A 17,533-nucleotide genomic window follows, 5' to 3' on the forward strand; every position below is an offset into this window, starting at 1 on the left:
ATTTTAAATGCAAATGAATTATAGCTGTGTTTGGAAAGATATCCGAACTTTCTTACTAGCGTTGTCATCCTGTTTTTTTATCAGAACAGATCAGTTGTTGGAAAATAATTATTTTTTTAAAAAACAAATGAAAATTTATCAGAAAGCAGAATGTTTATGAATCAACTATTGCCTCTTAAATGTGTATACATGTACACTCGAGACCGCACAATGCGCGTTGTTTATGCAGTTAAAGCCAACAATCCAGCATCTATGGAGCGAATCTCAATTGAAAAAAACCCTGATTAATGCAATTCCAATTTCATACTTAGAAATCTTGAACTATCAAGTGTAACGATGAACTAAACGGGTTTTTTTTCAAACTTGAAAAATTGAGTGATAAAATGCATTAAAATTGGGAAACTTATACAAACCATAAGGATAAAATCATTATAAAAAGAAAAAAAGCCTTAAGATTTGTTGAAAACGGAGGTTTTCCATTAAGTAATCAAATGCTAAAAAAGAAACATTTGCGTCAACACTTTGCTGATATAATGATAAGAACAGCAGAACAAAAACAAAACTATTACTTATTAAGCATCTTTTGGATGACATAATTTTAGTTAATATAAGGCATACGTCCTTACATACACAAATATGGAGGAGACATAACCGAATAGTCGAAGATTACTGATCGCTAGGTAAATATCTAGGCAAAACGATACGAATTAATCAAAAACGACATCATGGAAAGTTATTACCAATACTCAGGCAATGATAGGACACTGCATTGTCGAACTTGTCTTCAGGTAAAAATTATGCACTATGATACGAAAGAGACTAAACAGACAACAATCTAAATATCGAAGATTTATAAGCGCTAAGTTAAAAATTATGCACAATGGTATGAAAGAGACTCAACAGACAAAAATCAAATTTTCCAAGATTAATTAGCGCTAAGTCAAAGTTATGCACAATGGTACGGAAGAGTCCAAACACACATTGCCAAAGATTTATGATCACCTTGTCAATATTTATGCAAAGAATATAAACAAAATTGTCGATCAATAATGAAGGTCAGATCAATACGTTTGCAAAAACATCGTCAAACATTAATCAGCACTAGGTCATACATAATTACAATACTATGTAGGAGACAGCATTTGTTCATGGCATCATTGGTGTATTACTATAGACTATTTTTTTTTGCACTTAAGAAAATTGAATAAGAAAGTTACTGGTATCATTACATGATCTATAAATTAACCATTCATCATTGGAAAAAGTGCTAATAACTCTTTTTCTGTAGAAAGGTATGGTAGAAATTTGTCTTACAGTTTAAGAAGTATGGTGAAATTACGTATTGTTCGGTCATGTAACATCGTCTCTTTACAGCACATATTTTAGTCTTATAAATCATATTGTCTTTTCTGTGCATGTCGATCGAACACGTTCTTGAAGTTTGCTACATCTTTGGCCCGAGCAATGTCATGTGGCAGATTATTCCACATATTCAACACGTTAAGAACACTGGTGTAAGGTGAAGATGATTCTACATCTAATAAATGACTCATGAAGTTTAAAGAAAACTGTTCATGACTGCAATTGTCAATTTTCAAGTATTTTGAACGTTTGTATAGCTTCAACTCGTAATCATCCATGATTTAGAGAAGGTTACAGTGTCCGTTCAGTCAATTGAAGATATTTGATAATTATATGCTTTTTGAATTGGATGCACCTATCTTATCCACTTTGTTAATCGACAGGAAAATAAAATGACTTTTATTCTGTTTTTAATAGTTCATGTTGTTTTTGGTAAAATACGTTATGACAGTAATACAACAATTGCATGCTATTCATAATAAAGATCTACGATGCTGCATCACGCCTCAACGTAACTATTGTCATTAATATAACCTTCTTAAATCCCCATTAAAATTTCTTATCTTTTTGAACTATGATTCATGCAAAATAAATATCATTGATTTGAAGAGTCTTAATACTTCTAATGACACTACAATATACCTGTTCGCGAACTTTAATATTATTTAACAGTGCTCAACCTTCACATGGACATGATTTTAACCTTTAGAAATTCTCTACACAAGGTGACATATCATCATGAAAAAAGTGTCTGAACAACCTACTCCTATCCTTTTAAAACAAATGCCGAAATTAATCTAATCAATCAGTTGTTCACCAATTAGCTGTGGAATATGTTGTTCACAACTCGGTTAATAATTAATTGTTGGTCTATATATCACAGCTAATAAGTCAATAGTTGTATATTATCAACACAATGACTATATAAGCCTCAGACCTGATTATTCTATATATAAACACTTCAAAGATAACACAAACTACAACGATACATATTCATTAAAATTTAAGAATGACAAAACTACATTATGTTTGAAACATCAGATATGTTTGACAAACAATGAGAGTGATACTTATTTTCCTACTTGTGACTCGCGTGTCAGCGGACTTTCCTTGCATGTGTTGCCAGCTACAGGTGGATGTATACTCTGGGGTAAGCAACTTTTTTTATAACTGACCAAACGACATTGTAATACGAGCATATGTCACAGATATTCAAGGGTTATACAACTTAGAACAGAACTGAAGTTGTTCCAAGTGTTACATTGCTACATGCTAATTACAGGACACTGTTGCCGCATTAGTGTTTATTGTATTTTATATAATGTACCTGACGTGAATTAAATTAAGTTTGCTTCAATCAATTTTTGTTCCTAGAACATGATTTATTTATGGCCTACGATTTGCTATAATTAAAATAAAATCAAGTAAACGTTCTAATTTTATCTATTAATCCTTATCTTTATATAGAATGCCATTCTTTTAATTTATTCAATGCTTGTTTTCCGTTTTGATCCTTGTGTTCCATTTATTTTGTGTAACTAATTATTTATTATTTCTAGTCAACGAATTATATTTGGATGATTTGTTATTCATTGAACCTAAATTATCGAGTGAAGTAATAACTTAAGAATATGATGAAGCTTACAAATACTATATATTATTCTAATGGATCAACGAGGCTGTAAGAGTTGGAATCTTCAAAATGAACTGTCTTATAATAAACTACTTGTAAAATTGAGGAACTGAATATGATTTGATAAACACTAGCTAAACGTCTCATTCAATGGCTCACTAGTCATAGTAATTGTAGAGTATAATCAGCACTTTTTGTGATATATATAAATATATGCACAGTTTCAAAACAGACTGACCTAGTTTGCTTAAAACTTTGTTTTAGTGACATTTATTAGAGATTGCTCTATTAAGATTACGAAACCTATACATTTCTTATCCTCAGCGGAATTTGGAATTACTTGATTTTGCTTAATGTGATATAACGACAATGGAAAGCCCGATTTAAATGAGATTTCTTGTAAATGCCTCTAGCCGTCGACTGAGGGAGTAGTATTAGGAAGGCTTTGCGACAATGGGATCGATCTGGAATGCAAAACATTGGTGAATGCAACTGTAAACCAATGGACTGCTATTTTATATCAACACCAGGTAATCTAAACTATTTTAGTCTGCACATTCCATTTTATTGCCATAAAGTTAATTATCGTGCTCTTATGAATATTTGTTTTGTTTAAGACCAGTTAAAACATATAATTAGATGGTGTTGGGTAATTAAAATATAAGATCGATAATCAAATCAAAATGGATAACCGTAAAATACCATCGAAGTAAATCGAACGTGTGTTTCCATGGTTTCACGTTCATTTATGTTAATTTCAACAATCTCTATGACTTATCTATTAGAAATTTGACCGAGATATTAAATAACAGAGTATTATATTCAAATTTTGGCACCAATTTCTTATAATAATATGACTCAATATTTGTAAATGATAATATACAAGTGTTTCTCATGTTTTGAAATATTATTTTTTAAATCCGATGAAATTGATTAAAACTAATCACTATTGTTTATCTGCGATGGTAGCCGTAATTTTATATGTCAGATCCATGGTAACATAAACGTCATACCTTAAACTCCACACTATTGTACAGGTGGCCTATATTCAAGACCAGGCGGGTGTAAAGCAAAGGGACTGTTTCGCAACTCCGATGCTAGGCGAAACATGTACGTCTTCAAATTAATCTATTTCATCTTAATTAGTTTCAAACTGAAAATTAGAGTAATTTTAAAATCAATTTCTTTGACCCAATCCTATATTAAAATTCGGCATTGCCTATTGCTATCTCAAAAATCTAAGGGAATGCAGATGCCCTATTTCTTAATGTACGTTTCCACGTTGTTACATTAATTTCTTTGGATGTCAGCCTATTCGAGACGGCTAGCGGGTATTCGCCCGTAACAGAATTATTGCTAATTATAAATAAGAAAATAAATGGCAAAATCTTGTATGCAGTTTTTTAATTCATCAATATCTTCAATACATGTACAATTAGCATGTTAAAATTTCGTAATTGAGTGACGTTGTTTTATACATCTGAACTTTTGAAAATCTTTTTTCTCACTGTACGAGTTATATAATTATGCACGTATTAACATTTTCATAATAAATAATAGTATGATACCGTTTGCGATAATAATATTTAATTGACCAAAATGAGTTCATCGATTATATTTTTTGCTTTTTGTTGGACTCGTAGTCATTTAATAATGTATACTTTGTTAAGAGGAATAACGTTGTATTTGGCTTTTCATACATCTACGATCGAAATTGTAGTAACGACAGATCTTACAATGCATCAATCGGCAACAACTTCCTCAAGTAAACGTAAACTGACAACTGCAACCACTCCAAGCACAACAGCAACATCCATGACATTACCAACGACAACATTGCAATCATTGACAACTAAGATGGAAATGACTTCTTCTACAGCCCCAACTGCCAGTAAGTGTATCAGTTGTTGATCACGAACTATTGCTGTGTACTATGACTCTATGGCAACGCCTGAACATCGCTGTTTTCGTACGTACGATTAATACATTGAACCGACTATTTTTAACCGTGGAGTAAGCGCCCATTGAATCATTCTATATTTTCAATCCATCATAGAGTAGCAATATCGTTATTTATTGAAAATCGATCAGAAAAAAGTAAATGTGGGACTTTTGACTATGTGTGCGTTCTCTTTGTTCGGGTATTGTTCAGTTTGGATTCTCATAATCAACCCTGAAAACAAGAACACAGTTGATGGCTGCTTTCTATGCATTTAATCTAAGACAAAATCAATCATAAATAGACGAGTGACGCAGGTTTAGACAGTGAAACTGAATGCGCATAAATATCTTGGGTGTAACTTTATGACGAAATTTGGGGCTACGTTTAATGGCTTCAATAGTTCATTACATATGTCAGATGTAGTGTCGGAATTGTTTTTTTTTTTTTGAAAGAGTGATCACTATTACATGCAATACCTTGTTTCCGGTGTTATATAAATATCACATATTGTTTGTATAAAGCATGTGTACTATCTTTTTTTATTTCACGTGTTTCATAAAAACAACACGAGTGGCGGGGCCAGCGCCATGTTATTCACAAAACAACTTCGAAAATACAACATAAACAGAGAAAATGATCAAAATTTAAATAATTGATTTCAAACAACACCTAAAAGAGGTTTCCGTAATATTTTTTTTTAGTATTTAGCCCAAACCAACAGAATTCATTTCAATGAAATGCCATTTTCAAAAATAGATAATTTTAAACTATGTGGTACTTCAGTTAGTAAATTTCAATGCATGGAACACATCGATACCAAGTTTGTGTCAGTGTTCGACATTTTTTTTTCGCTATTTCATCATACGGATTACAGCCCTTTTTAAGTCTTGAAATTTCAAAACTTGTTTTCCTTCATTGTCTATATGGTCAGCAACTCTTTTTTATTTCTATATCGTCAGCTAACTCGTCAGCATTTTAGTACGTGCCTATCAAAATGGCGTGCGTTTGTTATTGACACGTGGGCTATCACGTGATGTTTTAAGTTGGGGAAACTGTGCGAACATTGAGATCAAAAAAGATCATTGTGTCACGTGATTGAATGATGCGCTTTGAGTGGAAAGTAGTTCTTTGTTTTCGTTTCGATGTTCATTCATATTTGGGCGCAGTGTTACTACTTTAATATTACTTTTATTTAAGTTCAACAAATTAAATGATTAAAATAGATATTGCGTTCTGATTGCTTCTTGCTTTGTCAAATCTAGCTCGGTTATTGGAAACATAGCTTGCAATTTATATAGTCCGCACTATCTTAAACTATATTTTGGTGGTAAAGAGGCAGACGACACTTGTTACTATCAATATGCATTTGATGTTGTGAGTGTCGAGTTTGTGGCTACACTGAAAAAGGTTGAACCCCGTAAAAAAAAAACTGTGGGCTTTATGCTCATTGCGAAGAAAAGTGAAGATAACTTACCAAAGATAACGTCTGCGGTAAGGAAATATTGCGGCGATGAACAAAATCTGCAAAAAACGCGTCGTTGGTAGTGTATATATATATTACAAAATATTGGTTTAATGAACATTACACTTCAGGGCGATAAATAATTGAAGCAATGAATGTAAACAACAACAATTTGCAATATATATATGAACGAAGTCACAGAAAGAAATATTTTATACCCTTGTAAACATAGCGTTATTACCCTGACTTGATTTATATTATGAATGATTTCAGTCCTGCCCCTGTAACACACATTTGGTATGCCGCTAGTAATATTATCATTCTAAAGGTTTGAATCATATTAATATGATATGTCATATTACAGCTGCTGTTTTGACACCCGTTGACTCACATGCAACACCGGCACCGACAACGCCTTCCTTGAAAGGTCTTAAGATTGAAAAAATACAAATACTTATTAATTGTATTTCATAAGAACTGTAATTTTACAAGAACATTTAAAATAAATGTATTAAGGTATGCAGAGGAAATTATTAATTCAGGTTTATATGTTATTGAAAATATGTAATTTAATGATTTTCAATACTTAATCCAAGGTTTGTAATTTTATTTTTAGGAGATGTAAACATGTGCCCATCAAACGTCCTGTCATTATCACACCGCTATGGAACGCTACTGGCACAACATGACAGGAGCTGCTACGAACTGATGCACAATAAAGTTACCTGGGACCATGGAGAGGTCCTATGTCAACAGGCAGGGGGACACTTAGCGAACATTAATAACGCACAGGAGCAGAATTACATACAATCATTTATGGTGGCATATAGTCCAACAAAAGCTTTTTGGATCGGTTTACATGACAAACAATCTGAGGGAATATTTGAATGGACTGCAGGTAATTTATGTACATCTGTGTTGCAAAGGGCGCTTATTTATTTAAATATGAGACGATCTATCATATTTGAAAGAGATAAACTAAGAACATTGGTTTTCAAATTCGGCATATATATGACCCCCTCTGCCCTTTGGTTAATTTGCCCTGGGAGGTTAAAAGAACCAACGGCCTGAGGTATTTTGTTGATGCGTTTATACGGCAATAGATAAAAGTGAATAATTTGATTAAGCCATAAGTGTCTGTTGAAAACCCTATAAGTCTTACTTATAAATCTTTTAAAATGTATGATGCAAAAAGTACTGCTAAGGTTTAGTTTTTACTGTTATCCTTTATATTTACACCTCAACTTCAATTCCTTAAATAAACTGCCTTTTGGCAATGCGGTTCTCATTCGATGAACGCAGTATCTTTGGATATGTTTGGATCGCGAAACATCGTATACCAATATACATGAACATTGTTTATTGTTTGTATTATGTTAGCAAGTCCCGTAAAGTATATCATAAAGTATTTATTTATTATATGTTGAATGTATTGTTGCAATTAGTGTTTTAAGTTAACGTTATGATTTTAAGTGGTTGATCTTTTCCCGCGTTATTGTGACATCATTTGATAAACTGTTTCCGGGTATGGTCGGGTCGTTCTATTTACAGAATGGGTGAGAAAAGATTACTGTAACGTTTTCTTAAATGAAATGAAGCATTTTTGTAACAATTCTTGAATGAAATAATGAACTATTGGCATACATATAAGTAATGAATTGTGGAATTGATGTCTTTATCGGGGATACACAATTGTGCTAGTCGAAGTATGCGTGGAGTCGGACTCCACACACTTTAACCATCCCAACCGTCTAATCATCACCAAATTCGTCAAAATGTATACTTGCATAATACCTTGAACAAGTTCGATTACCAGTCATATCGTTTCAGTCGCTCGAGAGCAATCGCCCTTTAATTGTAGAAATTACCTAAATACGGTCTTGGTCGATCAATAACTTTAGAATCCTTTGCCCAATTATCACCAACATATTGGCCTTGTTTCGAAAGCTATTTCTTTATCTTATCTAAGGCGACCCAGTGACGTACACAAACTGGATACCTGGTCACTCAGACAACCTTGTGAGTCACAACGTCGCGGATTGTGTGGTCGTTGTACCATACAGAGGGGGGATCTGGGACGACATCCCCTGTGGATCACAGAGCATCTTTGGTGACACTGGGGAGACGCACCTCGCCTTTTGTGAATACAGTACGTTTTATTCACATTTTCCACAACAGTGATGATTCTTGCTGTAATATTCACACGATAACATTAACCAAATATAATGATAATGATAATATTAAAAAATGCTTTCTCAAATTTCTTTTGATTGCATTTACTAGTATAGTGTTTATTTTGTCTTTATTTCATCGCTTTAACCGAATGCACTGTAAAGCGCAGAAATTCGTATGTCGATTTATATATATATATATATATATATATATATATATATATATATATATATATATATATATATATATATATATATATATATATATATATATATAGAGAGAGAGAGTATGTATGCACTGTGCTATTTGTGGAGTGCTGTGCTGTTCTTCTATGTTTCTTGTTTGTGATTTTGTGTTCTATGTCTTTGGCGTTTGCCCAGTGCCACTAAACCGGGTTGATGTTTAAACTTTTTTGCTACTGAGCTTGTTTCTGTAGCTTTTTGCATATATTTTGTGTGTTATTTTTCAGACATCGCGGCTAGTGGTGGTATGCTAGTTGGACGCTGAGTTCAAGACACTGCTATGTCGATGAAGATGTGCATAATACATCAATAAATAAAAGAAATGCCCTTTTTACGTCGGATTTTTAAAATGGATAAGGAAAGAGAACGATACAAATTAAATATATCTCCTCCATTACAGATATACAATTGATACCCTGCATGACTATATTTTCTGATGTCATTTGATTTCGATGGTGCTAATTGTACGCGAATACTTCTTGTCCCTGGATTTTATTTTAATTTACTGAACGTCATGTTAAACAAACACTCAAAATGACAGAGCTTCCATTATACGTCTAAAGTAACGTCACTTCACCTTATATTTCATACGCTCGTGGTCCATTAAAATGACATAGCAAAGATATATCAGTTAATATAAGGGTAAAAATAAAATCTCCGTCTAAAATATTCCGTGGGTTAAAACCGAAATATAACACATTTTAATGCAAGAAATCGATAACTATTTCTAATGCATTTATTGCTCTAGGGTAGGAGAGGATGCGAAACCAGATTTGTACTGCGGGTGTATACTTGTTTGTGAGTGCTTCAAAATCATGGTGTGTCTACAGTCGACAAGTTTAAATCGTCCAGCCGACATCGTCGGCACAGGACTGAGTGTAAAAATGGAAAGTGGTTTAACATTGTTTTAGATGTACAGTGTGGAGATTTTTTATTTTGGGAAATTAGCTCGTCGTTGGTGATCGCAAGATAAATCTTATCTGTGTTGCTTTGCGTGTCTTCCGTTTAATGTTTGTTGGGCCTTATACATGGTCTCCGTTCAAAGTCAGGAATTGTGGGTAAACAAGAATAGCAAATCCGAATTCAGGGTCTTGGCGCGTGTGAATTTGGTTTGTGGTCACCAAGCCGGACAAGTGTGTTTCTTACGGGTACTTCGGTTTCTCCCACACCACAAGACCACACTCTCGCGATACATCTGACCAACAAGAATGATTGATATAATGTTGTTATAAATTGTTTCACAATCGTTGTAAAATATATAATTATATAAGTTTGAACTTAATACGAACCCACAAATGCCAACGTTTCCCTTTCGGCGGCTAGGTGAAATGGTCCTATAAGAGTGAATAATAAGTGATTTCTTTTTATATTCATTTTTTTTTAAATGTCACATAGCGTATTGAGTTACCAGTTAAATTCCGTTACCTCCGATGCTTGCGTTTTCAATCTTTTTTCCAGTGTTTGTTCAAACTTCTATATTTTGCGAATGCTGTACATGCTTGGCTGTTTCAATTTCGAAATAAGGATATATAATGACTTCATACTTTGTTTATTTTGTTAACCTTTACTGCGGAGACGTTTCGTTTATCATATCGAAAGAGCAAATAAGAATTAGACGCAGATTTATAAAGTGGCAACAGAACGCTTAGTTTTTGAGAACGAAAAGAAACAGGTAGAAACATTCTTATTTTTGTTTTTGCTGTATTTCGTAATGCAATGCCGCTGGTAAAATGTTCAGAAATATATCAGATGATATTAGATTTCAATGTAGAATATTATCTAATTTCAAGAATATTGATAGACGATATTTGTTATGACAGGAACTGAAAGGGAACACGATATTGCACCGAGACATATTTTTATAACTAGAATGGAAGAAAAAGAAGTACTCAGTACTCAAAATGTCAGAGATTTACCAAACATTCCTATCAAGTTTCATCAGATCATTTTCATTACATTTAGAGGTATATGCCACACGAAATATTTTGCAGGCCATGTTTGTCACGTTAAGTTCCGTAGCTATTGTTAGACAGGGTTAAAAGTAAAATTAACTGGTATTCAATATTGGTCTTAACAGGGTGTAGGTACATAAAATACAAAATGTTTCAGTCAATATTCTATAAAAAAATTGGTACAACTATTTCAAGATTGACTGAAATTTACAGCAAATCACAGGTGCATACCATCACATACTGACCGAGCTACAAGCGTCCCCAAATTGTTTAGTTCATTGTCACACAGTCAATGACCGTAGCTATTGCTAGACATAGTAAAATGATAAACAAATCACTGGTGCACAAATATCCATGCCAATCAACGTTTCCATGATGGGTGTCGCCTATGTTTGTATCAGTGTTAATGAAGCTATTAATACATATGCTATGACATCTAATCATCTACAACAGTTTGAAACAAATTTTCTGAATGATGCAACATGACTTCGATACACACGTCTTTGCACTCCATTCGTCAATTGTCTACTCTCTTTCAGAATCGGTTTGGTTTTTGAAAGTATGCATGCCGCTTAATATTTGAATTCAATGTCCTTTTGAACAACGTCATAATGATATCAGCCAAGACACATGTTTGTAGGAATATCTTTATAGATGACAGCAGTTCTGGCGTTATCGAGTGCTTGTAAACAAATAAAGCACTGATTAATAATTTCTGATTGATCATAATTAAACTATAAATACTAACAGCGGTTTTGGTCACTATAACCGCGTTTTTATAATTAAATAAACCGTTATAAACAACTTCAACTAACACGTCCACTTTTATTCATCATCAATCATACTTTCGAACTATCTTAGGACGGTAATGTAAAATAACCACAGCCCACAACAAATCATATAGACAGATACAATTATATGCTCAACCGTCATTATAATAACACAATCAAACGTAACAAAATTCTGAGATTAACAAACTTGTCTTGCAATGCTCGCTGATAATCAGAATCCATCTCTAAACAGGATGGCCCCTTTAGGGTCCATTAGGAAAGTAAACGAGGGGGTATAAGTGGATATTCATAATACATGCTTATAAATCACAATTAAACAACAAATTTCATTTATTGACGCTGTTCAAAACAAATTTTCTGTTTTATAGAGTCCGTCCTGTCTATTGTTGTACACGTACTTCAGGTTTAGCAATTATCGAACATTCGCTGTTGTCGTTCGAAATATCTGCGTACCCTTTATTAAAAGTCAGCGTTTAAACCAAATTTCCAGATGTATATCACGTCATGCAATAGGGGAAAGTGAATAGGTAACGTTTATACTTGATCTCATTTTAGTATACAACAGGAACAGGTGGGTTTCAAATAAATCACAAACGTCCTAAGTCTAGTTTCCCAACTGATAAACATTTATTAATTCGCACTGACATCTGCTTAGATACAGCTGGTTTTGTTTGTCATCAATGTAGACACAATCGGGTTCGGTAACATCTGACGATAATAAAATGCTCGTTTCAGCCGTGTCTATGTCGATTTTGCAAAGAACGTCTGGGTGATATCCGCAAAGATAGATGCTTCCCTTGATTATTTGCATATAAGTTGCCCTTGGGCAAGACATGATTTTGTGCAAATCAATTTCCCGCGCACTCATACAGTTGTGTTCAATAATGATAAGCTTTGGTTTCATTACTTCCGACACCAATATTCTTCCACTCCGGTCAACAGATATGTACCATGGTTGATCAAACAAAACACCAGCAGGGGTGTTTGATATCGTCCTTCTGATCTGACCGTATGTAGACATGAGTTCGATTCTACTGTTCGGGCTTCCAAACGATACGTATAGTGTGTTGTCATGAAACGCCAAACCACGACACTGCATTAGGCCAAGGAGGTCCCTGTCATATGACAACCCGCTACTGCTCAATTTCACGATTATTATTTTTCCTTCGTTGGGAACAGATACCACAGCGGATGACTCACTTATTGCAGTCACTTCCCAGGGTTTGTCAACGGTATCGATGGGCTCACCAATCAATGTACCCGAGACGACATCAAACAACTTTATACATCTATTTGCTAGGTCAGCAGCTACAATGTTCCCACTTACAACATCAAACCCAGTTATCGATGGCTTTTCGGTATCAGATTTAGCTGTAACGATTATCTGCTTTAATTGTTTTATGTTCTCCGACGATTCACCGGTCCGTAACCTGAAACAAAGGATAAGGTATTTCTCAAACTTCCGTAACGTATGTTCTGCAAAAGGTATATTGAAGGTAACGAATAATTCAGAGTATTTAAATGAAACGCAACGGCAAAACGATTACCTGGCAGTGATTCTCTTCCTGACATTGACCGGTCTTCTAGGATAGTCTGGGGGAACAAATAACGCATTTGTTATGAGATCATTGAAAAGTGAAAAATAGCAAACACAATAATGTTATCAAATACGTACAGGGAAGTTTATCGCCCTACATAAAATTTCTTACAAGGATTATTATCCCATTACATTTACAAACACTGACAGCGATGTATATCGCCTTACACCAAACAAAATGTTTAGACAAGATTTATATTTAAACATGAGATAATAGAGAAGGTTTTAAAATGTGTTGTGCGATATGTAAACTTTGGAAGATACCTTTGCATGATGTGACCCGACATGTCAATTGGACGTTTTCATTTCCATGAATAGACTGAACCGCATTTTCGAGCGGTTTAAAAACATTTTGCATCTTTCCATTGTTAATGACAGCGGATATGTTAAATGCTTCTCTCGTATTTCTGCATATTGCTGTTACTGTAACTCCCTTTTCCTTAGAGCACTTTGCAGACACATGTGGTTGCAACTGTTTGGAGTCGTTTGTGCTACCAAACATTTCGGCTCTGTAGCATATCTGGTTAACTATAAAAATATTACAAATAAATAACCGGTAAGATTATCTTAAATTGAAACTGAGAATAGTTATTTTTGTCCAATACTTTTGGGATTTATTTAACAAAATTACACCCAACATTTTGTACGGTCGGAACATACTTTTGGCAAGTTACATTTAAGCAATTTAACGTTTTTAGTAAAATTTCTGACTCGCATTGCAGCACGTATTCAAACTTGATACTTTTATCAAAAGATAGTACAGCCTACACTTGAGTTACAATGTATTTTAAATTTGTTAAAAACAGCAAAATATGAGGAATTGAGAATAATATATGTTTACTCCCCGTTGCTGTTTTTGTAGTTAAAACGTTTTTGAAAACACAAATTAAGACATCCTGCAATGATTTCCGCGAAATGTAATGCGAAAGTTCTAGCATGAAAAGATTATATATTTTATCGTATGGCCTTGTTATGATCGAATTGTGATTATAATGTGTCTTAATACATTCTAATATTGGAGTTAATGGTTTTCTCTTTTTGACATGCTTTTCTTATAATTTATGAGCTTTTTGTTTAAGTCTGTTTAATGTTAAAGTCATATGCTTAAAGATTAACAAACCAAATTTCTAAAAAGATCATTATTTTAAAGTGTCTACTTTCACTTTGATTACAGATTCATTTAGCACTGGTGTATTGAACTCTTGAGCATTCCCTTTAGGCAGACGGTATCAGGAAATCATCCCAAAACGGGTATGAGGCAGTGACGACACAGTTATATAGGTCAACACATAGAAATGGTCCAGTTGTATCTGTATATATTACGTTTTTGGACTTCCAAAATACCATACCGCTTTCTACAAAAAGAAGGAAAGTTTTTCTTACCAAGTCTGTTCATGCACCGCGTGTAGTCGTCTTTGAACAAAACCAAGCTGAGAGTAAGACTTTCCATTCCATATTTTTGCCTGAGAATTCCTTCAAGAGGTTTCAATTTCTCTGATAATTTTCCCGAAATGCATTCTTCAATCGCTTCAAAAAGACACTTGAGCGAGTTTGGCTTTAATTGCAAACGCACGCATCCCTGTCTAGCTGCAATGGCTTAAGTGAAAACAAGAGTAACTCGATAATAAACAATATCCACTTTTAAACATTAAACTAGAATCCGCGAGTCGGGTGTAAGGCCTGTTGGAAGTGCCATGTTTTCTAATGTAATTCACCATGACCTTGACCGTCAATATATTGTCCCGAACGTCAAATAATATACTAGGTATGACCAATTTGATAGCATGTTACTCTGAAAAGGCATTTAAAAGTTAATGATCCGAAACGACAGTGTACGCTGACGCCGACATGGGCGACGATAACGATAGCAGACAAATCAATTCAAATATATTTCTACCATGCTTAACATGCTACACAAAAATAAACTGGAACACTTCAAGTTCAATGCTTACCTCCAAACGATACAAACGACTGTTGGATTGCATTCCCAAAAACAAGAGGATCAGGGCTTTCTTCTGTTAGACTAATCTGGTTTATACTTGCCACTATATCATCTATCACACTTTGAGGTAATTTACCGTGTTCAAAATTGAGTTCAAAAGAGATATCTGAAAGCAATAAAGTTTTGATATAATTGCAAAGATATTCATATTTTAGATTTGTATTTTTAGAATGTATATCTCTATATTGAATTATACTCACTTGGTGGACTAAACGGATATTTATCGCTCCGTGGTGGTAAGGCCTTGTCCTGCAGATCGTATCCTTGTTGTTGCGCTAAAGGAGTAGTATAGAAAGTAGTATAGAAAACATCCAGAGACGACAAATGAGGCAAAAATATTATGGGCAATCATCTGGCTAGAGACAAAAATGTGTGACAGAACTGTCCTTACATGTATACATGGAACTGAATATTATTTACTTTCAAACACGATTAAATGTTAGACATTCAATAAAATGGCGATGATTTGATTATTCGTTTATTAATCCATCTTTACAGTTAAATTAATATCAACCTTTCCAAACAATCCTTACCTTGTTCTATATCTGTAAAGAAGTGCTGCTCCATCACACTCACTACTCGTGCTATATTCTCGTGTATTTCGTAATTTTCTGTAATGGGGTCAAATATATAAAAGTTCTTTTTTTTAAGTGTTTTGTTTTCACATTAAATGATTATTTAAAATAACCTTGCCTGTGATTGCTATTTCACTTCGTAAAATTATTTTAATGGTTATAATAGATATGATTATAAGGATTAAATTCTGTATACGTATACATGTATGAATGAATGCGTTTTGAAATTAAAACAAGTGTACACTCAAGTTTACGTTGTTCATACAAGTATTTCATACACACCTGCGGTTAACGTTTCCATTTTTTCTCGCAACCCTTTCTCTGCCTCATGATTACTAATCAGTAAAGGGAGGAAATCTGTATCCTCAATGTTCAGTGATCTTGTCCGACAACGGTCAAGTTGGTCCAAGACGTGTGCTTTCATCGTTTCATTATGAATAGATTCACAGATTTGCATTAAAAGGTTTCTCATTTCATCAATCTGGGAGTCAAACTTCGCATCGTCTATTTCCTCATCAAGTTTATAGTAGAATCTCTGTCTAAGTTCTTTAAGAGCTCTGATCGCCTCAATGATGTCATGTGGAATATATTCATTTTCACAAACATCAAGAAGAATAAACATTATCAGATATTGCTCCCATTGAGTCGAGTCAGTCCTTACGGAAAATCCGGGAAAAAGACGTTTTTCATTCTTTCTTCCCACTAATGTTGATAGAATTTTGCTTTTATTTTCAAACAAAAACTCATCTATTGTCCACTCACTTTCATAATTGGCAGGTTTGGTTTTTTCAATGTATTTTTCAAGCACTTCTAGCAAAACCTTTGAAGACAGTTGAATATAAAGGTAAGCCATAATATTCTGTTTTGTTTCTCCCGACGAAGCCATAATCAAAGGACATTGGTACAGTTTCGGCTGTTATTGTGTCATTTCCTGATATGAATCATTGCTAACACGAGCTACTCGACTTTTCAATGACATTGCTGTTTACACAAGGAAGCGAGTGATAACACTTTATAATTCGTAATTTCATACTTGTTTATTTTATGTCAATGTAAAGGAAGTACTTTAAAAGTGCTTTAAGACGACGAATAGTTGTAAACATTAAGTACACTCACATGTCAAACGATAGTTTTAAACAAAACGGCTTTAGATGCTTACGTTCAGTTCCAGGAGAGAAACTAATTATGTTTCGTATAAATCCTGATTGAATACGCTTGTAACCTGAACTCAATATCAATATGAATACCGTCATACGGATTTAAATCAATATCACCCAGAATTTGTGCGTGAATTGATATTTTTTCCAATGATAGCAGTTCTAACGACATTAAAGAAGCACTGATCAATAGTTACTTAAATAACAGGTTTATATGGATTCTTCTCTGCGTCATTGACTGTTAAAATGGACTTTTATCTGCGGTATTGACTCAAATTTTGAGAATTACAATGACACTTGCAAATAAAAATAATTATGCGTATAAGTTGAAAGCTTAATTCCCAAAGAGATATTTAGTCTCCAAAGTTTACTTTCTCAAGTTGTAAACAAATATTTTCACAAAAGGAAACAATATTAAGTTAAAATGAAAACATACACATAAGATTCATTGCAATTCACAGTTCCAGTCTGAATTCACTGGTACTTGAAGTGTTGCATGTCAATGGCTTTCCTGTTGTGAAACATTGAGTGTGTTGTTGATGCTTTACAATATACACCATATACTGCAACAATTTATAAGTATTGAACATTTATTACAAAAGAAAAAAAAACCCTGTTATATGTGATTTGCAGCAATGCCATGCAA

The 17,533-nt window shown here is 33.8% G+C and overlaps 2 protein-coding genes across 2 annotated transcripts; one reads left to right on the top strand and one right to left on the bottom strand.

The window, feature by feature from the left end:
- Positions 1-2,419: 2,419 nt before the first annotated feature.
- On the top strand, positions 2,420-9,140 carry LOC128245358 (brevican core protein-like). Its single transcript, XM_052963493.1, has 8 exons — positions 2,420-2,512; positions 3,409-3,525; positions 4,033-4,105; positions 4,716-4,886; positions 6,764-6,826; positions 7,016-7,297; positions 8,369-8,548; positions 9,041-9,140. Exons 1-8 carry the CDS (start codon positions 2,420-2,422, stop codon positions 9,076-9,078), a joined length of 1,017 nt encoding a protein of 338 aa, XP_052819453.1. The 3' UTR covers positions 9,079-9,140.
- Positions 9,141-11,576: 2,436 nt separating this feature from the next.
- On the bottom strand, positions 11,577-17,325 carry LOC128245416 (uncharacterized). Its single transcript, XM_052963555.1, has 8 exons — positions 16,013-17,325; positions 15,689-15,766; positions 15,356-15,430; positions 15,106-15,261; positions 14,537-14,749; positions 13,418-13,681; positions 13,104-13,149; positions 11,577-12,986 (listed from the first exon to the last, which is right to left on the bottom strand). Exons 1-8 carry the CDS (start codon positions 16,614-16,616, stop codon positions 12,161-12,163), a joined length of 2,262 nt encoding a protein of 753 aa, XP_052819515.1. The 5' UTR covers positions 16,617-17,325; the 3' UTR covers positions 11,577-12,160.
- Between the last annotated feature and the right edge of the window lie 208 nt (positions 17,326-17,533).

The sequence above is a fragment of the Mya arenaria genome, chromosome 9 (genome assembly GCF_026914265.1).
Source record: "Mya arenaria isolate MELC-2E11 chromosome 9, ASM2691426v1".
Taxonomy (NCBI): domain Eukaryota; kingdom Metazoa; phylum Mollusca; class Bivalvia; order Myida; family Myidae; genus Mya; species Mya arenaria.